Raw genomic sequence first — 25,097 nt, forward strand, 5'->3', positions numbered from 1 at the left:
GAGCAGAGATCAAATGCTCTCCAATGATTAAAGGTCTTGCTATCAATAAACACAGCGCTATTAGCCAGACATCCTCACTCCCTCCAATTTATCTCAACATCCTGCCACTTCGCTTTTTACAAAGTTATTGTCTTCAGTCGCTCCTTATCAGATCACCAATTAAATTGTGTTCAGTGTAGAGAAAACTGCAGAGAATTTAACCATCAAATTCTAAAATCTGATTGTTTACAAGACAGATTTGTGGGGAGAGGGAATGACCCAGATTTGGCAGGGAAGGAGAATGGCCCACACTTGGCATGGTTAAGGACCTTCTGCCCCCTTCTTTACTACCATGCAAATCAAATTCAAACAGAAGTGGTATCAATGACCCTGAGTTTATGCTAATGAACTTATTTCCCCTATAGAAAAGTTAATGCTAACCTTTAACCCTTGAAGTTAGGTTAAAGGCACTTAGAGCAGCTATAACACAGACATATACCAGTATATATATACTGATAAATCAGGCTACCATTTTTTCTTATAGCTTTCAAACACAGTAACAGAGTGCAACCAACCCACTGTTAATATGTGAGATGTCTAATTCTAAAATGATTACATTCATAATATATGGAATTATTCTTATAGATGTAAGCAGCTATAAGGGCCAAATACCCACAAGTACTTAGTTCATTCCACTCAGACCAATTACATGCTTCCTCACAGTGGGAGAAGAAAGTTCCCCTTGCCTTTGCCCTTCACTGGCTGCTGCCAGTGTTCATTTTCCACCAGCTGTTATACTACTCTTCAGACCCCTGTGGGAAGCAAATCAGCTCAGGAAGCAAGCAGAAACTAACCCCAGAGAGAGGAGCATAGAGTTTTCTGCCGGTCCAGCACAGTAAGTCCCACCTCTGGGGTTCATCAGCACAAGGGAGAGGCTGGGAACACGTAACTGGGAGAAACTGCATAGAGAAGGAGCAGCTTGAGTAAAGGTAGGAAGAAAGAGCTCCTCCACACAATAGCAGCAAGGTGTTAGACCAGCTTGGGTACTTGTGAAATCATACTGACTATGCTAGCATTTTCTCTTCCAGATGACAAGTCAATTGGAATACAAGCAGCAGATCTACATCGTCACTCACACTGTTGTAACACCCCTGACTATCTGAAGAAAGAAAACTGTCAGTCAAAAATAAGACAACACGTCTTAGTACTGTCACCATCTTTGGTCTTCATTCAGAAATATGTGAGTCCTTAATACACTTGTTCTGTAAATATGACAGGGAATGCAACAGAAGGAAAACAAAACAGATAACAAATTAAGAGTGTGCTTCATTTCCAGTTTTGTGGAAATGCAAAAAGGCACTTCACATCACGGTCTGCAAACTTTTCTGGTAGAGATGTAGATCTCTCTGGAAAGCCTTGCATACATAAATTGCATTACAAGCTGTATGTATAAAAACCAAACAAATTTGATAAACACCTTCTAAGTAAGGCATGAGTCCTAAGAGGTTTAGAAATCCCTGGTTTACTCTGAGGATAAGCTTTAACCATACATCTAAGGTCTTCTATTTCACAAGGGAGCAAAACAAATGAAAACTGATAAGATGTTTCTATTTTTACATCCTACTTATACCCAGATAAAGAAGCAGCATAGAAAGCGACAAACAAAAAATAGACATGCAAAATAGCTCCTCATTTTTAGTTTTGCTACTCTGCTCCTAACTCCTCTTGCTCCTTTATTCTGCAAGGCTAAATATGAGGAAAGATATAATAAGAAACTATGGAAACAAGGTGTTGAGACGAAATGCAGTCAAAGCAAAGTTCATACACAAAACAAAACAACAAATGGAAATGGGATGCTAAAGGTAGTAAGAAATTCAATTTGTAAGAAAGCAGTATGTTAAAAGGCTGGTGTATTTCCATCAGCAAACTTGATACCTGTAAGTAATGTTCTATTTTCATTGCAATGTCACAATGCTCTTGGTAGCATATAGATCCGCAAACTTCTCGGGCGTGCATTCTCTCCCCACAGTAATGCAGTATTTCACATCGGCTAAGGTTTCTACAGAACCACATCATTCTACCTCACTTGAAATATAAAAGTTCGCCTCCTCAGTGGTTTTTAAGAGAGTCATACATCTCACTGAACTTGAGCAAGGTCACGTTCCGATTGCAGCAACAATGAATGGCCGGAAATACCCACGGAAATTCATGGATCCTTTATTTTATCCATTCAGCTTGCCACTGAACTGACCTAAGGCTTCCTCACTGTGTTTCCAAAGGAAGGAAAGAAAACATTAGAGCACAGATGTCCTGAGAACGCTCTGAGCAGACACAACCTCTACACTGTAGCCACTTCCTTTGAGACACTACTGTTTCATCAAAAATTCATAACGGACTTGCAATCAGCTTTGAAACATGATTGCTAGCTTCCAAAATTATCATTCAAACACCACAAAATTCCAGGCACCCAGAGAATCCCAATTCCCAAAGCTATGAATGACATGATACTCATTAAAACTGTTGCAGAGAGGTTTCAAAACACAATCCTCATAAACCTGAACACTTCAGTAAAATATCAGTCATCTGTAAGACCAATATGTTACGATAAACTTACTAAAAAAGAACCATTATTGGTATTTCATAAATCTTATTTTTCAATATTTGAAAAGAGCAACTTTACAGATCTCTTAAAAAATAAAAGCTTTTATTAAAAAAAAAAGGGGGGGATTTCAAATATATCTGATCATTAACAGAGTGTTGTGGTAATCACTAGTTATTTTGGGAGTGCTACACTAAACTGATCTTAGAGAAAATCTCCCTCTTATGGCATGTTGCATTTCATTCACACAACTGTGTTTTTTGATGCCAACCAAGTTTTCCAAGACAAAGTTGTACATGGTTCTCCTACAGGTTAAGACTTTTATTTAATAAAAGTAGCCCATTCAGACTGGCTTAAAATAGAAAAGAATCCTATAACCAATGCTTCCCAATTCTGGGCACACTTTAAAATAGATTCTCATTAGTTTCAGATATTTAACATTTACTATTTTACCTCTTCCAATAATCTGTGAACAAATAATTTTTTACTTGGAGATTTTGCTAACTTTCATGACCATGCTTCACCACCACGCTGTTCATTTGCAATGTTAGAGAAAATTCAAGAAATGGAATCAAAATTTCTTCAGATCATTTTCTTAGAAGGGACCTTTTTCAGTTAAACTAGTTGGGAACACTCCTAAAGTTTCATTAGTGAAAACTGCTTTAAGATTTTATTTCTAACAACTTGGGGTTTGTCTCAGTTTCGTTTGAGAAGTGATACTCAGGATGTGAACACTCGAGGATGTCACCTTTCTTGCAACCAGCCAGCCTACAGACTAGCCAAGGACCACATCTTTGTGAAGCTCAGAGTAGCACAATGATTTCTACACCAGCTGCTACAGTTTTTGTAAATCCTGCTGTACTGGGTGTAAACAGCAAGGTGCTGGCAGCCGGGGGGCTGCAGGGGTGGCCCCTGTGGGAAGAGGCCAGGGGCTGCCCAGGCCCAGCTGGCTCCAACAGACCCACAGCAGGCCCCAGCTGAGCCCCTCAGCCAAGCTGGCAGCACCTCTGGGAAAGCGTATTTAAGAAAGGGCAGAAAATGCCACAGAGAGGAGGAGGGAACAAAACGAGTGCTGAACAGCAGAGGGAACCAAGGTCAGAGAAGGAGCGGGAGGAGGTATTGCAGGTGCCAGAGAAGATATCCACCACTGCAGCCTGGGAAGGACCCAGGCTGGCACAGGTGGACATGCCCCAAAGGAACTGCAGTACACAGAGAGCCTGTGCCAGAGCTGATTTCTTTCCCGAAGGATGGCAGCCAGCGGGGAGCCAGAGCAGAGGAATAATGTGAGAAGGAAGGAGCAGCAGAAAGAAACCACCTCTGCACCGTTACCCCTCTGATCCTCACGCCGCATGGGATGGGGCACAGGAATGAAATTGAGCCTGGGAAAGGTGGGAGGAAAAGTGAGGCTTTCATGTCTGTCTGTTTCTTACTGTCTGAATCTATTTTAACTGGCAATAAGTTAAATTAATTTTCCCCAAGACGAGCCTGTTTTGCCCATGATAGTCATTAGTAAGTGATCTCCCTGTCTTTATCTCAAGCTACGACTCTTCTCATTCTATTTTCTGCTCCTGCCCTACTAAGGAAAGGAAGAGACTGAGCAGCTGGGTGGGCATTCGCTGTTGGTCAAGGTTAACCCACCACACCTGCACATAATGGTTTTGACCCAAGACAGAGCTCAAATGGAGATTTGTGTTACATGGCATGAATCTTATGCTGAGTCTTGGTTCTGAAGGAGAGAAATGCCATACAAACTGGTTAAGTACCTAACAATTCTGAGTTAGGTTAAATACCCTTCTTTCATCTATCTATCCCTTGTGAAAAACAATGCAAGTCAGAAGCTTGACGCAAAGCACACATTTTCCATGATCCAAATTGTGAGTATTACTTATAGAACAGCAAAGGCAGTGACCAATCCATGAACATTTCTCTTCCCTCTTTATCTTAAAGCTCAATAAGCTCACAAAGCCTTTCAAATACAATCCATCAGATACAGAAATTGGTTCTACTAAGTGCCATTTTTGTGCATCCAAAATCCTACATAAATTGTCATTTACATTTGATCCACTGTCAGGTTTTGTACAGACCCCTAATTCTACAAGGGAGTAGATAGGATCCATCGGCAGAACAAAACAGAATATAACAACACAATAATAAAGTCCACTCAAAACACTGCACCTCTGAAGTGCTGCACTTCTCCAGAAGTATATACTATTGCCTTATGCACCCATACACACCTTCATCCTAAGAGCTGCCATTGCTATTTTCTCCTTCATCTAATTTGGGTTACAAGCTTCAGGGGTGGGAACTTGATGGTAGGGAATACTGTATCAATGCAAGACAGCCCAAATAACAATCCGGCCTATTAAAATTTCCACCAAGTTCTCTAATCCCCATTTCCAAACAGACAGTGTAATTAAGTCCTGGTAAAGTAACAGTCTATTATTTTGCAATAGTGCAAGATTGAAGAGATTACAAGGCTTCCCCAAAGGATCCCTTCCCATCTGTGTTCAAAGGGCAATAAACGCTATTCCTAGCAAGGCTGATATCCTCAGTTAAAAATCTCCAGCATTCAAGAGTCAGAACCAATTCCCTACACACCAATATATGGACAGAATGAAGATCCTCACCCCTCTTTTTCCTTCTTTCATGCTTTTAAATCATTCCTATGACATATTGTTCCACATTAAGCCAAAAAACAGATCTTTTGTCATCCATTCCCCAGCTGATTTGTAAAAATGAACGTTACTACAGAAGGAAGCAGTACTTTTTCTGAGTTCTTTTTCTTAAATTAATTGCTTCAGATTAACCCAACAACAGGGATATGCATCAGAATGCCTTTCAGTTCATACCTGCCTTCACAGGTGGAACAGAGGCACTGCCTCTCCTTTGCAGCCTCACTAGCTGATAACCTTGGCCTGCAACCTGTTAGGTACACCAGGATCCAGAACACAAACTTAGTTTTAGACACGGTCAACAGCAGGGACATGTATTTCATTAAATAAATCACTCTATTCCTGTCTTACTCCACTACAAAAAGAGAGTCCCTGATGATTGCTTAGCTTACTGACTGTTGATGTTCTCAGCTAGAACTTGGAAGCCGTGGACATTGATTTAATCATTCTTGTGCTGTCAGAAAGAGACAAAATGTACATATGGTACTTTCCCATGTTTTAAAGAACGGGAAATGCTCCGGTAATTTGTATTTTGACTGGTACAGAATCTAGAAGATACCATAACAGGAAAATCACTGAAGTGTTAAGTTATGCATAATCTTCTCTGATCTGCTTCGGTTAGGTAAAAAGTATCCAGGTCACAGAAATTTAAGTCAAACTGTCAATAACAGCATCTGCGTAGCTCTCCCTATCCATCTGACATACCTTAGTACATCTTAAAACTATGAAGATCATTCTTCTCAACCAGACCGCCAAAAAACATTTGCCTTTGCTTGAACTGTCTCCAACTAGTCCATAGTCTACAACTCAAAGAGGAATATCCTTAAACTAGACATAATACCTTCCACATTTTCACTTGTGTTTATTTTTAGTTAGTATAATAACCAGTGTGTTTCAGGATCATCACCCTTAAGGCCGACGCATGTAAACTTATCTACTATCTGTCCATCTATTCTTAAATTCTCTCTCTTCTCTTTACTTCGATTCAAGCTTTTCTTCTTTTATTTGTATTTCTATAGACCTGAATCATGCAGTTTTCTTCTCTGCCTAAACATACAAAGCCATCACTGCCTTCGCAACACACTCCCAGTGACGCCAACCCTATGCCTCATCCTCTCTCTGTGTTATCAGCTCTGACTTCACCCCCAGTTCTGTTCCTGCAGACTTGACTTCTCTCTAAAAATACCTCCAGGTCCACCTCAAGCAGATGAGTGAGCCCAGAGAAGTCAACACTATTCCCATGTACTTTCTCACACACAGAATTAAGCCAGCCCAGGAATCCATGGCAAAGAGATGAACTTCCCTACATCTCCCTCGTTCATTATGCACATCCATACCTCAGAACGAAGCACTGCTTTCAGCTCCTTCAGCTAAACATTTAAAAGTTTGTGATATAAGAAATAAGGGACCAAGCAAACCATTCACAGTTTTTCTAAGAAAATAAATGAAGCAGCACTATATTGTGAGGTACGTTTTTAAGTAAAAGGACAGAAGCCTTCATATGACAGGCAGTATACAGATACTCCTGCTGTGCACAGAAGGACATTTAGGGCTTCATGCACACTGTCAGCATGTGCGCCTGCAAAACTGCAACACCCATGATAAACCATCAGACTGCTCAGCAGTTCGGGACGTAAATCCGCAGGGCCCCGTTGCCGGCGACACCAAACGCGGCCTCCCTCGGACTTCAGAGGGGCGCTCGAGCTGGGGGGTGGGCGAGCACCCCAGCTCACCGCCCCAGGGAGATTGCCGAGGCGCCCGCACGCCGGGGTCAGGCCCTCGGCGGCACCCGCGTCCCCACCGCCTTCCGCGGGGCTCCCGCTCCGCGGGGCCGTGCCGGCCGGGCCGCCCCGACCCGCTCCCCGCCCCTCCAACGGCCTCCCACGCCCCGCCGCCTCCCCGGGCACCGCGGGGCGGCCCGTAGGCCCTCTCACGCCGGCCCGCCCGGCTGCACCTGCTGGGCCCGGCGTTCGGGAGCCACACCGGCCGCCCCCCGCGGGCCCTCCGCCGCGGCCTGACGCCTCCCGCCCTGCGCCGCCCGGCCCCGCACCGTTAGCGATGAGCTTGGCCGAGAGCTGCTTGACGAGCTCGGGGATCCGCTCCCACTGGCACTCCGAGCGGCACCGCTCGATCTCCGTCTCCAGCCGCGAGCCCGCCTTCTTGGTGGCCATGGCCGGGCCCGGGCCGACGGGCCCCGGCGGGTGAAGGGGCCGGGGCGGCCGGAGCGGGCGGGAAGGAGGGAGGCGGGGGAAAGGACGGCGGCGGCACCGGGCGCCTGGGCGGCGGCGGCAGCGGCGGCGACTGGAGCGGCGGAACTTGAGGGCTGCGGCCCGCGCCGCGCTGGCGGCCGAGCGGCGGGAGCGGCGCCACCTGCCGGGCAACGGCGGGGCAGCGCGGCGCGGGGCGGGGCCAGGAGGCGGGGGCAGCCTGGGGAGCGCGGTCCGGGCTGTACGGCGGGGGGGACGGCCCTGCCTGCCTGCCCGCCCGCCTGCCGGCGAGGGCCGGGGCGCTGCCGGGACTGCCCTGACCCCCAGAGGAGAGGGAGGGAGGCTGCCTAGCGAGACAGCCGCGCTGTTGATGGTGTCACTGGGAAAAGGCTGGTACAGCCGGGCTCCTGCGGCCACTGGCAGGAACGGCTCCTGTCAAACCATTTGCTCGGTTACATTCTTCCACAGGCTAATGATCAACACGCACCATCGTCCTGTCCGCGATGCTTTTCCACTTCCGCACCCCGTAACACTAAACTGGTTCCTGTCCCTTAGCACTGGCCTCTTCCCCGCGGTGGAAGCTCTCATCCACGCTGGCCCGTGGGTTTCCCATCCATTTAAAGGCACCCTCTGTCCTCTCCACAGACCTCACACGCACCCCGCTTTCTCTACGGTCTCATTTAGTCCTGAGCTTTCCATCCGTATTGGCTCACCTGCTCCTTAGTTACACAGAGCAGTGCCTGTATAACGAAGGTCTGCACTGTAAGGAGATGATTCCCCATAAATGCATTTCCAGCATTTGGGTGGAATAAAAATACTAGCTGAAACAATTCCAATAAATACCACATGACGTAGCATTGGACAGAGATACGCGTATGTGACACACCGGTTCCACAAACTTACATACGCCTCAAAACAACTGCCATGACTGATTTTTCACTGAAAAACACAGCAAAAAGACCAAGACTGCATGAAAAAACCCCTCACAAATTGCTATTTACTTTTCCCAAAAATAAGTATACAGCCCATTGACAGAAAGAACAGGTTTTTGCGGAGAGGCAGCGTAATCTGCAAGATTCAAAATATAGGATGGATGCTATTATTGCTGTTACATGCATTGCACTCTGGATCTAGAGCATTTTAGTCTTCAGAAATGTCAAGATCACAAACTCAGAAGTCAAATTTGGGCAAACGTAACACTACCAGCCTGAGACAAGTCAATCGTTGTTTCATAACTTAAGAACAATGTATCTTATTCCTCACACCTTCTGCATTATGATCTTCAAACTCTTTGGGAACAATACTGTCACCAGTCACCTTTATGTGCTGTTATATAAATAGATCAGTTAAATGTAAACATGACATGCCTACACACATTGCTAGAGTTGTCCACATAACAGGATTCCTACAGATTTTTCTAGTTTGCACACGTGTGTGTCACACACTACGGACAGGTGCTTTCTGAAGTTATGCTTGCCTTTGAACATCAACTGAAAGACCAGGGAAAAAAAAGTGTATATTTTTAAAGACAGGAAATCAATAATTGCCATCAAATCATTAATCAGTCGGGAATGGACCCAGGCTTGTCTGAGTGTTCCCCAGCTGTATCCTCAATGTAGTAAATATCCTCTTCCTACAAACCTTGCTTTGCTTCTATCCTTAGACCACCACAGCTATTGCAACTCTGAGAGGTATCAGATATCTTTCTCAGTGTTTCAACTCATTTACTTTTCATTCCCAGTGCTACCGAAAGCATAATAGCACAAAATCCAGATATTGTACTCTACCTTTTAATCAAGTTGCTGTTATAGCACTTTCAGGTTACAGTCCAGTATCAAACAAAGTATACTCCAGATTTTAAGAAGTGAAATAGAAACATTAGCAGAACATAACAGTGTTTAAGGAATACAATGGAGTACACGGGAGTGGAAAGAAGATTTAATACTGTAACAAAAGTAAAAAGAGAAATATGTGATAAAGCATTTTTTGCTTATGTCAGGTTTCAGAAGATCCAGAGAACATTAAACTGATTATAGCATGGTGTTTTACTGTAGACATAAGATGATTAAATTAAAAATGAGGCAGGAAAGGAATGATAATTCAAAATCTTTTATATCATACCTACTAGTTCTTTTACACGTAAGACTGAAAACTAAAATTTCAACTTTGGAAAAGAGTTAATTTACTTATGAAAATTATTCATATTTATTCACAACAATTTTAAACATGTTTTGTTAGAACTGATCACATTGTTTCAGTAAAGGCTACTAGCAAAAGAATAGTATTAAAATATTTGCATAACAGTTCATCAGGCTTATTATCTCAACAGCTACTATTTACGAAGTGAGACATCTATGCAAAAGGAATTAGTATATTTTGAAACGCATTGGAACAATTAGAAAATCTGCTTTAACATTAATGAAACTTCCATATACCTAAGACTGCTCTGGAGATGCCATTGTAGATGACCCATAATCTTACACAATAATGGATCTGGAACGAATAGCACAAAAGTCATATAGAAAAGTAGTCTGATCCTGCATATTTTGTCAATTGCCATTGATTTTTTCAAACTGAAACAAAGTGGTGTTTTCTGGAAACGGCCTGTTTAGCAAACTGTTAGCACAGACTGAAGCATACATGCGCTTTGCTAGGGATAGGAAGTCTGCTTGTGAGGCAAGGTAGTGGTGAGCTAGAAAATAGAGATCCCTGGTTTCCGAAAACAATGGAAAACTAAAATGCAGGAAAAGTAACTAAGATGCATTGGTCAACCATTTTGCCTTATGCCACCCCTCCCACTCCAATCCCCCAAACACAGGGCACTAAGAGAAATAATGGATTGTTCTGTGCAATTTCATGAGCTCGGTATGACGAAACAGGAACTTTCATGACATAGGAACTCACTGACAGGGTACTCTGATACTTCTGGTAACCTGAAAATAAATCTGACAATGAAATTTTCTGCACTAGTACTCCATACAGAACTATGAGAAACAGAAGGTAAAAATTTAAAAGTTATAGAAAATATAAACTGACTTAAAGTCACATTTTCATCTCTATTAAGATATGAAAAATTCTATAACAAGCAATCAGAAAAAAAATTGAAAAAGTACTTTCATTTTTAAAGGTAACATATTCAAATAGAATGCTAGGAACTCACAAGAGGGGAAAAAAATGCAAGCAAACTTACAAGATCACTGGGTTTTAATCTAGTCTGAGTTTCTGGCTTCTTAGGCAAATACTATTCACTGCTGAAGTGGCAGGGGAGGAACCAAACCTCATCTTTGTTCTAGTTTTCCTTTATTAAAAAAAAAAAAAAAAAAAAGAAAAAGGTTTAAACCAGTATTTTCATGACAGCTTTGCTGAGGTCAGCTCATTGGAATGGAGGCCCTTGAGAGAAGAGGCTAGTCAAAGCTTAACATCCAACTTGTGTCAAAGTCTATCAATGCTTAAGGGCAAGTGAGGGTTCACTATTTACAGAAAAAGTGCCTAATATGCAAGTTTACCTACTACTCTGATTTTAGTCTGGCACACTGACCAGTGGTTTGGGGTTTTTTTCCAAGTAGAGTTCGCCTGAAGCTGCAAATCAAACTGCTGACTGTTAAAATTATTTTCTTCCTCAGAGTTTCTATAGCACACATCACAAAGACAACAATTTTGAAGGAGAGATAATGTTACAGAAGATAGCACAAAAGTCCTTATTTTATCTCCACAGAATGTAAAATAGAATTTAAAAGTCAATATTAAAAAAGAAGCTTTTCCTCATTTTCCTTATTTTAACAATTTCTTCTCTTTCAATTCAAATCAACACTTTAATGTCTATTAAGATGTTAAATGTATTCTATTGCAAGTGATTAGAAATGCAATTTGAATATTATTTGTATTTTAAAGAAATCATATTCAACTCTTACTGCCATTTTCTCAAATGTGAAGTGCAAAAATTTTCAGGCCAAAATGCGCTAATGTGAGAAGGAATTTCTCTACAGTGAAGAGCACAAATCATAGGCATTACAGAAGCAAAAAACTTTCTGGAATCAAAGTCGTTTTTTTTTTTTCTCAGTTAGCATAACACTGTTAGTGAAACGAGATAACTGCAGAGTTCTCCATTCCTACCAAAGCCAGTAATCTCTATGAAATTTAGAACAGCCCATATGAAAATTGTTAGAGAAAATAATTTCACAGTGACGCTTGGTTCCTTTTTCAGAGTATCAAAACGCAATTTAAAGGGAAGTAAAGTGAGACTGAACAGCAGCCACAAAATCAACACTTTGATGATGTGCATGTTATAAAACCTGCCAGCCCCACCTCATAGCAAGGAATACAGTCATATGTAAGAAGTGCAATATGCTTTATCAAAATATTTCAACATTTCAAGGTTTTGTACTTAGATGAGTTTATTTTCTTAAAGATAAAATACTTACGTCTGTGAATGTACATTATTCTGTACACCATGAAGCTCTCACTGCTGTACGAAAGTTAAAGTCATACACAAATCAGGAAAAGCTAGGAACCTGGAAAGCATTTTTTTTCCTTTCTGCACAATGGACATTTGATTTTGTAATCTGTTGCTTTCAAACTGATTCAATTCATACTGCACTTGTCAAATAATGGGCTGTACAACTACTACTTAAAAAGGAATGTATGCCTGTACAATCAGGCAAATACTTGTTTTTGACTATTGCCTGAAATCCCTTGATGTTAATTCTTAGTCCTTAATAAATGACAGTACTAACAGTCACTGCTCTCGATAGGCTGAATCTGAAATTTAATTACTAATTGTGCTGTAAAAGATAAAAAGTTAGACATCAATACAGATCCTTTCCAAGCCCATTCATGCTAAATGGGAACCGGCATTGCCAATGAAAGGGCAAAGAGTGTCACTCAACTAGCAATATACATTAAAATCACACTATTTTGGCCCAATGTTTCATACTACATTTTAAGCACCTGTCATACACTGTTTCTGGAAATATCTGCCGCATCACAAATGCATATATTTATACATCAAAAAAACCCCCCAAAAACCACAACATGAAAAAAAAATGTCACCTCCCAGAATTAAATAAGCACTTCACTGGTGCTTATAGGCTGAATAGATGTGAGTATTTATATCCGAATTGCTACTTGCTCCACAACTGTATTTTCACAAAGCTATATTGCCAGTAAAGTTGCTATCCTATATTAACTTATAGTAACTAACAGGAAGCAAAATGAGAACAAAAATACCATAGTTTGCTGTTTCTCACACTGATTGTGCCAGTGTAAAACTTTTCAGCCTTCTTCAAAGTTCTAAGGATTTAAAATAAATGCTTTGGGTGCTTTTAAGTTCGGGGAAGAGCCAAGGGAAGGTCTAATTGTGGGTCTCCTGTTGTGTTACACTCACAGTAAGCCTCTTTCCTGCTGTATTTTGCACTGTTGTCCCACCCAGTGATGCTCGTAGGGCAGCAGGTAAAGAAGGTCTCCACACTGTCTTTGCACAGTAACAAAACAGACACAGTTCAGCTAAATTCTAGATGTGATCCAGATTGTAGCTTAATCTCTCACTTGAACTAAAGAGAAAAAAAAAATCTTCCTAGACAAATTGAACTTTAGTGGCAAAGCCTTTTTCCAAATCTTTCAACTCACTTATGCAAAAGTGACCACCATAGAACAATTCTGGATTTTAAAAAATAATAATGGTATATTTTTAGAAAGATGCAAGCAAGCACACTTTAATGAGCCCACTGCCTTTCAGTTCATTTTGTTCTATCCAGCACAGAAAATAAGCCATGTACCATTTTTAACTATTTCTTAAGACTAAAAATAATACCTATTACATGTTAGGACATTAGAAAATTAGATTTTAGTAAATATGAACGTCATCTTAAACCTGAATAAAGTTTCTTTAGCTAGCAAAGCAATAGTGGCCACTCTTCCCTCTGTAGTACAATTGTTTGATTTCATTACATTATTGGCTAAAATGATACTTAGGTTTTATTCCCAGATCAGTTTCTGTCTACACAGGAATCACTGTCTTCACATAATTGCTGTTTCTAACGGCACTTCTGTGACCACTTAAAGGAAGATGAAGATCAAGCATTTCTCACATTGAATTTACTGATACAGCAGAGTGCAGCAGTTGAGTTATATTTTTTCTTCAGTTGCTAAGTTCAATTCCTTTAAATAAATCAATTGTTACATAGAAGAAAAGCTTTGAATTTTCACTTTTTTTTTTCTTCCAATGTTCCTAGCTATTCATTGGTAATAAAAGTTATTTGTATCATTAATAAACATCAGTATTTTCCCCATTGCTATTTAAATGCCTCTGGGACAAATAATGATGGTTAAATTTGAAGCATCTACAGTGTTATACAGCATTCAAACATTTTCATTGTTATAGTATTATTAGCAGTTAAATAACTTGCCAACTACATTGTCAGACCACCAGAGGGAGTCGAAAACTACATATAATGTCTGAAAGTTTCAAACCAGTAGTAGTAGGGTACAAGTTTAAAACATTAACAGAAATTGCTCTGTGTTGTTAGTACTACGACAAATGGGTAAGAAAAATGAAACTAATTAGAGGAATCCATGGAGATCAGGAGTTGCTGAGGATAAAGATAATGAAAGAGTTCTAGCAAACTCATCAGTTCATTACTATCCAGAGGTAAGAAAAACATTTGTGCTGTAGATAAAAGAGTGTTCAGCAACTATTTTTGTTCTGTGTTTGGAAAGAATGAAAATCATGCATTTAAATGAGATTTTTCAGTGACATCAATAACTGGAGAGAAGTCTTAAAAAAAAAAAAATCAGTAGATTCAGAATTAGTAGACAAAAGTCCTAAAACAAAAGGATGCTCCTTTCGGTCTCATCACATTCCTCTGAATAGCTCATGGAATGCCAGAGGCATCCCCGGGGACACTGGCCTTGTGCCTACGTGCCAAAGGAAGGCAGAAGACAGCAGCCGAGTACAGCCTGCCCAGCCTGATGTGGCCCTACAAGAAAAACCTGGAAATTTGCATACAAAGTTACATTATGAAGTTCCAAAAGCAAGGTCCTTGGCAGAGAGGGGAGAAGGAGACTTCCTAGGATCTTCTGGGGCAAATTCCAAGAGACCTGTACTCCAAATGGACAGAAGCACTAAGAACTGCCAAAATGTGGATCCAATAACAGGAGTGCTAGCTGCTCTTTCTGCACAGAAACGACGAGTTAAGAGACCCGGCCAATCAATAGTCTGTCTCTGTCATAACCGTTGGCAGAACCAACAAAATACCGGCTTCATGTTTTGGAAATTAAACTTCATGTAAAGAAAACAGCATTTACAAATAGATTAATAGAGAAAATAAAATAAGAACACAAAGCTGGAGACTTGCGACTAATACATTTATGTAAGATCTTTAAAAAACCTATCAGGATAATTAACTATTTGGTCAAATACCAAAGAGGCAGTGGATTCTTCAAGTCTTGATGTCTCCAAAACAAGACTCAATGCTTTTTGGATAATATGAATTGGTCAAACAAGTAATTTGCTCTACAGAAAACTAACTGATTTACATTTCTACACAGGACATCAGATAGGAAACAACAGACAATTCCCCTAAATCCTTGCTGCCTTGTGCCTACAAAACACCAGGCATCACTGGGAAGGCTATTGAGAACAAAGCAGTTCATTCTGCCGCTCTGTAAACCACAGCACGCCTGCACCTTGGGTGCTGCATGCATTCCTGGTCTCATTGGCTTGACTCAGTAGGACATTTCTTATGTGCCTGCAATATTCAGTTGGCTTTACACACTGCAACTTACTTTATCTGGCCCTGCCTGACCTTTCAGAACTTTATTGCCCAACATTTGTTTTCGTTGGCAGAAAGACAGATTCTGCTTGCGTCTTCCGAGATTCTCTAGAAATCAAAATTTTTCCTCTTCACATACTCTATGCCATAGCTCCTTTCTACAAAAAGTTCAACTAGATATTTCCAGGGAGGATTAGGACTGGGCCATAGTTTATTTAAAATACAATAACATGATCAAAGAAATCTCCGAAAGGTCTAGCATTTGCCTGAAGCCACAGAATGGATCATTTCCAGCCCGCTTCACTGCCCTGGAGATCATTCTACCTATTACCACAGCCCAGGTAACAACAGAACATATGTGCTTTTTTTAGTTGCTTGATAAAAACTGAAGTAGAAAGCACTAATATTACTGTAACTACAGTTGGTTGGGGACAGATGTGAACTATTGTCCTGTGGGCTTTATCTTCAAGTTCACAGAGATGACTCATGAGCAAAGTTTCTGAGGAATAATTGCCGGCTTTCAGCCTCTTACTGCTCCTGCTGGGTCCAAATAGTTTCTTGAAAATCTGAAGTTTCACATCTGTAGGACAAAGCAGATTTCTCCAGCATGCTTCTGACCTAACCCTATTTCAAAGTGTAAAAGGCAAATCCGCCAGCCAGATCTGACTCCTGTTGTTCAGAACCTGTTAGATTCAGGTTTGAAGGTGCTATTTGAGTTTGTACCTTTTGGTTTGCACTTATTAATTTTTTTTTTAAGACTGTTCTTTCTATTTATCAAATATAACAGTTGTCTGAAGAGTAAGATATCTACTCATTGCCCAGTGTATTTTAAGCTAGGTATTTCTACACTTCTGATAAAGGGAAGGGGTTGTTGTATAGCCTTCCTTCATATTTTTATTCCTTATATATATTGGACATTTGACTCTACAGTTCTTTTGGGGCAGAAAGATCCATGCATTGCCTTTCAGGACAAGGAGAAAGACTATAAAAATGAAAGAGATAAGAAGCTTAACGTAACAGAAAGATCAGGAAAGGAACAGAACTAGGTATACAATATGGGGAGTAAAAATAAATAATAATAATGAAAACACAAACAAAATCTGCATAACCTACTTAACCCAAATGTATACTAGAAGAATGTGGGATTCTTTAGGTATACTGGTAGCATTACACCATAGGACTTAAACATATAGGCATATTCACACATTTTTCTCCAAACCCAAGCTCCTGGCAGTGCTGGAGATCAGCAATAGCTCAGATACTATCAGTCTGTCTTAGAGGCTTGTTCAGATACTTCTGCTTACTGCCGTAAGAGTTGTGCATAATGCAACAGCCAACAAACATCCTTGGTTATTACCTATAAACCTGCCTTCACCCAAGTGTCATCTGCCTAGCATTCAGATGTTCAGCTTTTTTTTTTTTTTTTTTAATTCTTCCGTGGGAGGAGTTCCCAGTATGACTTCAAGAGTCAGAGGAACAACGGACCCACAGATCACTGGCTATCATACGGGAATAATCCACACCGCTGCTCTGTGCCGTGCACAGCTCTGGCAAGAATCTCTCCTAAGGGAAACCAAGGTTGACTTATTAATAATGACATGATGTACTTCTCCAGATTGCTTTGCATTAACTTTGAAGCCACCACAGTGGTTAACCACACAATTTAGGGCAACAAAAATCTCTTCCTATTTATGAACACCATGGCCTGGAGAAGAAAATGAGCTGACTGAAGATCAAAACCTTCATTACAGTTATCGTTCCAACACAGCTAAAGAACTCAATTTGCCAAATGCTGTTCATTCCCTGGTGGTTAGCAAGACTTACAAATAAGGGGAGGTACCTCCAAGACAGAAGCCCCAACAACAGTTTTTCATAAACCTGTGGCTCTGACAGGACTGGCCACCAACAGGCTGGGCTCACCATCCTCCAGATGAGCATGGTGAGGCTTTAACAGCTCTAGAGCATTCAGCTGACATCTGATTCTGCAAATCTTTGAGGAGTTCTGAGCAGTCTTCCAGAAAACAGCTTTCTTCTATTTCTTCCACTACTGCATTCACAAAACGATCCTCTCTTCCAGTGCTTTTCCACATCCAAAATCAGAACCCTATCCTCATTCATTTTCTGAATATCCTGATACTGGGTAAAATAAACCCTTTCAATTACTTACCTTGCTTTTTGGTAAACTTCTGACACAAGGTTTTGCACTTTGTTGATGTGACTAAGAATTTGAGAGAAGTGCATACTTGTCAGAAGGAAAACCTCACTGTAATCTGTTGATAACTGGCATATAGCGAGGTAAGGAAATCAGTGTCCATGTTGCCACCTTTACTATTTGAAAATGGCACCATTTCCCTCCAAGAAAAAAGTTGACAGGTGAATCTGTTTTGTTTTTCCTTAAAGATTTAATGTGGAGACCATTGCTTCTTCAAAAGCAATGGTGTGCAACCAGGAAGTCCTGTACATTACGGTGAGGGAAAGCACTCAGCATTCCTTTCTTCCCATTTCTTTCCCTCTTCCCCCTCCCTGCCCACACTGACACAAGAAATAGCACGCCCTGTTCCACTTACTGCAAATTAACACAGCCTGAGCCTTTATAACCAGCTGTCAGATCTGTCACCAATTCATTCCTTGCCTTTACAGCTTCAGAGGTAAAGGTAGAAATTACGGACGATCTCTTCTACTGGGACTCTAGCAAAAGACAGTTTTTTCCTGACAGGAAATAATTGTTCAGGTTTCTTTCTCTACAGGTGAAAGAAATCAGTAAAGATATCTATAAGCATCAAATTTGCTGCAGTTGCATCTTACTGATAAGACTGTCAAGGTTGAAAGCCAATGCCAAGCTTTTATTCATTCTTGTAACCCAGATGTAGATTAAGATTAAAGGCCTGTTTGCACTTTGGTGTTGAAGTAGATCTCAAGTTTTCCTTTTAATCTGACAGCTTTAAAATTGAACTAAGTGACCTGGCAGGGCTGCATAAGGACGGACTTAAACATATTAAGTAGTATAGTATTAACACTTGAACTTAAAAGCAGCAGTGAGTTATAATTTGTACAATCACTGTGCAATGAACACCAGATAGTGAGATCCTGTTCCCTCAAGTAGGCACAGCTTCAGAGTAACTTCCGTGTACAGCTGAGCTACATATTTAAAGCATGAGAACTCATTAAGGAAACATCTGCAAAAGGTTTTGAGGTACTTGCTACTTTTGTGCATTAATTTAGTTTCTTTTCTCCACTGTATATTGATTTTAAAGGAAAAAAGATACATACTGTTATAGTAAGCTTCTACAGACAATATGATGATACTATCGCCTAGTCACCTGTCAGCATAACTTGGAGACAAACCTTGAGCATTGTCCTGTCTTTGCATCATCATCTTTACATATAACTTCCCCCCCCCTTTCTTCTAACTTTGCTGTAATTCCAAAGACAAGTTTGCACTTCAAAGTTTTTTTAGTATAGCTGAATGTGTCACACAAAATCAGACCCATAACTGATGAGAAATGTACTTGGGTAGACGTAGTTAGATCAGCAAATATCAGTAACAAGTATTTTGAACTAAACTAGATAAAGACAGCAATGACGTTTCCCAGCAGACTTCTTTTGGTTATTCACTAGGCCTTAGCCTAAATCCTTAGATTTTTCTCTTACTTACGAAAATAAACCTTTGGTCACAATCATACATTTCCACATCTCATTTATGTTCATATGATTTTCCTTGCAGTTTCATCTGTGATAGGTTTTTGAGCAGTTCCTGAGCAATTAAAGTTCTGTTTTTCTTTATTGTTGGCATTTCAAAGGAAGTTAATAGACTTCTGCATGAATTTTGTGAATACAGACAGACTGGTTGCCAATTTTAAAAAGTGATTGTATGTGTGAACAGTATAGATTCCTTTCTACCTCTGAATAAATTATTAGTTTTGAAAAATCACAGCATTATAGCTTATTAGGTTTTGCAATGCTTCATTACTAGTTTTACTTTGGATTAATTATAAAATCATTAATCCAGTGCTAACCAAAATACCTTAACCAAGTTAATAGAACACTTTTATTTGCCCCTGTCTCTGCTGGCTGAGAGGTGATACAAACACCAGAACCAAGAAGAGGGTGGAGCATGTGGCCAGAAGAAAGGATCAGGAATGGCCCTGTGAGCTGTCAGACCAGCCTGTACCATCTCATCTGCCTGAACTCTTACCATTGATTCCCAGGCAGTTGCAGACTTCCCTTTCCACCACACAGAACATGAAGGCTGTCAAAACAAACAAGTTTCCTTCAAATTTACATTATTGCAGGTGTCTTACATTGCTCCACTCTTGCTGCTTCCAGGCACAACAAACAAGACTGCTCCAGCTTGTCTATGTAATTGAAAGCATCACTTTATTTACTAGTGCAGACTACAGGAATCATCCTCGGTTTTCTTTTCTACATAGGTGTTCTGAACATCCAGAATCTATTGAACGAGTGATATATAAAAAACGCGGGATGGCAGGCAAGAGCTAGCCAACAGCTCTGCATTTCTTATTTATTATAGAATTCAGTGCCCCATGAGTCAAAGGAGCAAACTGAGAAGTGTTTCTCACAGGTAGACAAAGATCAAAGCACTTTTATCTGTTTACAGCAGAAACAGCCATGTTATTTCCTGTTCTCTCAAACCAGAATATTCAGTCAACTATCTCAACTGAAGGAAGGCAATGTCATGTTTCGCAATGTAAAAATCGGTGCTGAGAAAGACTGTCACACATGGGGAAAAAGAATAAAGTCCACCACCGTGGGAACAACACCTGGAACGATAATTGAGAAATAACAAAAATTCCAACTGAAGACCAAAATGTCATATCAAGATACAGATATGCGTGTAGACGCACACACACATACTCACAGACCTGAAGATTTAGGAAATGTGTTTATGCTGGGTAACTGGCAAAAAAGCTTGCAGTTCAGTGTCAGTGAATATTACACGCACTGACCCCTGAAAACTTCTTTCCAGAAGCCTCTCATCTCTGACTTCCCATAACCTTCTTCCTCTTCTCTGGTAGCCCCCTCATCTGGTCCTCTGAATCTGTGCAAGTCAAGAACTCCTTTTTAAGTACAAATTCTCTTAAACAAGGCATATTAAATTGAGGTCTAGACATGTAATACAGCATGTATCCACATACACATGCATAATACATGTGCATATTAAAAATGTAAGACGTGTGCAACACTTCATCACAACCAATAAACATACATCATAATTCTGTGTATATTTTCAGCCAAGAATTACTCTGTTTCTGGATGAGCACTAGGGAACATGGCTGTGCAGGTATCATTACCTTGTTCAGAAAAGTAGCCATGGAAAAGGGCTGAGAAAAATACGTACATCAACAATGCCAACTTCAAGCCTCAATCCATTCTGATGCAATAGCGTATTTTTATGTTAGCCCCCAAAACTGTTCAATAAAGCATTTTAATAATGTTTTTTTTGTAGCAGTAAACAATAGATATGCCAAATGCACTGACCCTTCTATTAAGAAACAGTAAATATTTCAGCTGCTTTTCCTTATATAAAAGTGTAGAAATTTCACTAAGCCAGAGGAAGAGTAGGTCATGTTACTTCCTTTGTACTCCTCTAAATCCTTTAGCAGAATTACCTCTTAATTACTAATATTTGTGTTTCTAAAAGTGTTACAAAGAAATAACTTCACAGAATATCAAGTACTTTAAAGATTAGATTAATAACCACACTAGTTATTTAAATATTTAGTGATAAGAAATTTCATTTTTCAAACAAATCTGCTCACAATATTGCTGACTGCATTACATTTCTGACAGCAGAGAGATCATTACTAGACATAAAAATTGCTTGACGCATAGCAGCACTGCGAAGGAAACTTAATCTGAGTATAAACATAATTTACAGTCTAACACCTCTTTACCAAGGCAATATAAAATATTTATAGTACTAATGAAGATTGGCTTGTACACTTCAGATTTGAAATAGTGGTACGAGTATGAAAAATTTGGCCCACGGTCTTTACATTACCTCGAGTAACAGATTACGCTACGCTAAGACAACATCGTTCTGCCAAGAGTAACTAGTCTCCTGCAGGGAGATCTGAACAAGATGTGAACCTGCTCTTGAGCTGCCTAGCTTGAAACTCAGTTTTATAAATGTAAAAGGAGATCAGCAGTTGTTTATGTAAAGATGCTAATCTAAAAATTCAGACAGCGTAGTGCCAAACGCACCTCCTCAAGAGCTCTGTTACCTGGAGACAGCAGAAAGTCAGAGGTGATAAACATGTCAGCTACCCCAGGTAACTGGTTCAAAGCAAATGCAAGGCAACACCTAAATGTACTTAACCCTGCCAAAAAGAATTACCCTGTTTTTAAATTTTTATTTAATAACTACTGTTAAGAGCACAAAGAGGACACGGAAATATTAATCTATAAAAGTTGCCCTTGATACAAATGATATATTCTAATAATTTTAGTCTCACAACAGTCTCTCAAAACCTGTGCGAAAAAATCTCTGACAATACAGCCATTACCTCTAGCATTTACTATCTTGTGCAAGCATTCTTTTTTCTTGTTTCATCAGTTTGTCAAGCAACAGATTAAATTTCCCAACAGGGAAACAACTGTGTTCCGAACTTTAAGGAGTTATTTCAGCTGGGACACCATGTTCCAAATCCACCTGGTATCCAAAAGTTTCTTACGCTTAAATGAAATCAAAGAAAATTGCTTTTTTGTTGTCCTCACCCTAAAGACAACGAATTCCAAGAACTCCTCAAACTGCAAACTTTACAAGCAACCTGTTCTCCCACCTCCCAATTTACTTGTACTGTCTGCATAACAAGTACTAATGGTGGATTGTTTGTTGTATTTACAGCAAGTTTATTGGGGAGCGGGAAAGTATTCTTTTACAAATGAGCCATGTTCACTATTGAGATTACTTCCAAAGAGAGCATTCAGAAAGCAAACCCGAATATATTACATTGACAATTATTTTTCAATATTTTAACATCGGTCACTTAAAATTGGTTGTGTTATTAGCACATATACTGATCTTTAAATATACTACTTCTACATAAACAGTGCAAATCTCAATATTCACATCAACCTGAAATTAATGCTGCAATTACTGTTGACATTCACATCAAGAAAGTAGTAAACTATTTCACATGAGCAATTCCAAAACCTCAGAATGCCATTATTAATATTAAAGAAACACAGAACAAACATGTTGGGCTTCAAAGCCTTGTTTTGATACACACAATCCCTGTAAACATGGATGTATTGTATTTGTCAATACTGATAATCTGATAGAATTCTATAAATAAAACCACTGATATAAACAATTCCTATAACCTTTTTTGCATAGGGTTTGGATTAAGGTTACTTTAAGATAGAGCAAGCTGTTAACAAAACCCCCTAGTCAATTAGTCTCCCATCAGACAAATTTAGGTATATGATTAACTTTACACAAGGAGTCTCTCTGACTTCAGTGGAAACTTACACATGTAAGCATTTGCAAAACTGGAGTCATCTTTAGCACTTAAGTTACCCCTAGTCATTGAGAATAAGAGCAATAAAAGAGCTGTCCATAAATTTATAAAATATGCTGATTTAAAAGTTTATGCTGATGTTTCTGTAAGTCACATTTATGATTCCAAACAGTTATGTACATACTATACTATCACAGTAGGAAATACTTCACTGTAGAACACCACAGTGAACAAGTTGTGAAGCACAGTGTTCAATATAATTTCCCTTTAGTATTCCCAGTGCATAAGTTGTTAACATCTACACTACACAAGGTGCCCAGGTCTGGTATTTGCTATATACAATGTAAAAGCAAGATAGAAAGAGTTTTGCAGTTTAAAGGAATGAAAACAGAGGGTAATATACAGGGATTCACTCCTGCAAAGTACAGAATTCTCCTTCACAATGACCACAACCACCAAATATGGTGGGTTTCAGGTCATCCAACCCAGTAAAACAGTGCTCAGCACCTTGTAGGAAGAGAGATCTGAGTGCACTTTATTATAAAACATCTCCTTTTGATGTTCTAAAGTGCAAAAAAGAAAACATATACTCTAATATTTTACAGTCACTATTAAACTGCTGTATTTGCACAATGCAACATTCAAATAACTTGGTATACGTTTTGTATGGACCCTATAATAACAAGTGTGGAAACTGGAGTTTTTGCATCTTTAAAAAAATCTTAGTATTTTAAAGTTATTGTGTAAATATAAAAAGAAAATATAAATTATAATTAATTCTTAAGATAGATATTTTAACATGTGACCATTTTCCAAAGCATTCAATATGAAATTTCACTTTCTCTTATAGCATTACATTTTAGAATTTGTAAAACATTTTAAAAGTTAATAACTTCAAAAAGTAGAAATAAAAATTATTGTATCACAGTACTAGACACCTCACCTTATCAGACATCTTTTACCCTAGATGTTTTTGTAAAAATTAAATAAATAATTAAAAAAAATTCTAAGACTTATATTCCCAGTTGTTTAGAACAAGATATGTGGAGTTACTTTTTAAAACAACATAAAAGTTCCATAATGCTTCATTTTGCTCTTAAAATTCAAATAAATGGGATAGAATGTAACCACAAATTTAAAAGGCCTTAAAGTACTATACTGCTTTGGTGCATTGTACCAATGATTCCTTACATGCATGAAGAATCAAATTCTATAACATTCTTCACACAGCTGTGTAAAAGCAGGAGATCCAAGAGTTCTATACGTGTTACAGAGCTTTCCTTCCTTTGAACAGTGGGGAAGAAACTGGGAGGAAGATTCTGACACTGAGAAACAGTCTTCCTCCAAGCTGTACCATGAGCAGCATAGCTCCTTAACCTTGAGCTGGACTGCACACTAGTAATTTAGCCCTAAGAGAATACAATGTTGGTTGTATAATAGTATTATACCATATCCAGTGATACCAAACTTAATGCTAAAAAGAAATGTATTGAAATACAAAGCTAAAAAGTTATGATTGAAATACATTTTTAAAGCAACAGACATATTCCTGTAGCCTGTAAGCCACAGGGAGGAAAGGTGGGAGAAGACAATATTGGTACTACCGAGTTTATAACCACTTAAATCTTCAAGACAAGATACTCTCTGCTCTTCAATCAGAGAACTGGAAGATGGTTTCTGGGTTATTGCTGTCTGTAGGGTTTGTTGGCTGCAGTGTCTTTGTAGGTGTAGTTTTACCATGAGAATGAGAGGAAGAAGAATGTGAACTTTCACTGGAGCTGCTACGTGTTTCTGTGCTTGTACTTGTTTTTTTCATTTTCCTTCTCTTTGCAAGAGGTGCCTTGTCAACATTCTGGAGACAAAATCCTTCTCTTTTGTACTTGTTAAAGGCCTGTTTAAAAATAGAAGGTAATTCTAAGCTTTTCAAGAGGTTGAAGACATTTTATGGTTTGCAGCTTATTATGAATGTTCTATGGTAAGTTGTAAGATAAACTATAAACTCTTGACAGGTCCCTAACCGTAACAATCCCAGCTGTAACAATAACTTTACTAGCCTTTATATGTATTTAAAGGCCAATACATAACATTAACTGGCATCTTCCCCTCCTTGTTCTTTTTAATTTAGCAGTATTTTTTATTAAGCCTTGAACCTATTTAAGCCTACATTTGTAGTCGTCTTGTTCAGCCTGGAGAAGAAAAGGCTTTGGGGAGACCTTATAGCAGCCCTCCAGTACCTGACGGGAGCCCACAAGAAAAGCTGGAGAGGGACTGCTTACAAGGGCATGAAGTGGTAGGACAAGGAGCAGTGGCTTGAAGCTGAAGGAGGGTAGATTGAGATTAGATATTGGGAAGAAATTCTTCACTGTGCGGGTGGTGAGGCACTGGAA

General features: G+C 39.6%; 2 protein-coding genes across 8 annotated transcripts in view; both read right to left on the reverse strand.

Annotated features, from left to right (window-relative positions):
- The window catches only part of TTC7B (tetratricopeptide repeat domain 7B), a 151,915-nt gene extending 144,297 nt beyond the window's left edge, over nucleotides 1-7,618 (reverse strand). For 3 of the 5 annotated variants that reach the window (XM_054827199.1, XM_054827196.1, XM_054827194.1), the window contains exon 1: nucleotides 7,301-7,606. In XM_054827199.1, the coding sequence (XP_054683174.1) occupies nucleotides 7,301-7,421 (121 nt within the window). In that variant the 5' untranslated portion in view covers nucleotides 7,422-7,606. Of the gene's footprint in view, nucleotides 1-7,300 lie in introns of all 5 variants that reach the window. The other 2 variants (XM_054827195.1, XM_054827193.1) reach the window with 1 other exon arrangement.
- A 10,194-nt stretch (nucleotides 7,619-17,812) lies between these two features.
- RPS6KA5 (ribosomal protein S6 kinase A5) overlaps nucleotides 17,813-25,097 on the reverse strand; it is an 83,598-nt gene continuing 76,313 nt past the window's right edge. Inside the window, exon 14 of one of the 3 annotated variants that reach the window (XM_054826368.1) lies at nucleotides 17,813-24,601. In XM_054826368.1, the coding sequence (XP_054682343.1) occupies nucleotides 24,362-24,601 (240 nt within the window). In that variant the 3' untranslated portion in view covers nucleotides 17,813-24,361. The remainder of the gene's footprint in view (nucleotides 24,602-25,097) is intronic. The other 2 variants (XM_054826367.1, XR_008577260.1) reach the window with 2 other exon arrangements.

Source organism: Grus americana, chromosome 5, assembly GCF_028858705.1.
Source record: "Grus americana isolate bGruAme1 chromosome 5, bGruAme1.mat, whole genome shotgun sequence".
NCBI lineage: Eukaryota > Metazoa > Chordata > Aves > Gruiformes > Gruidae > Grus > Grus americana.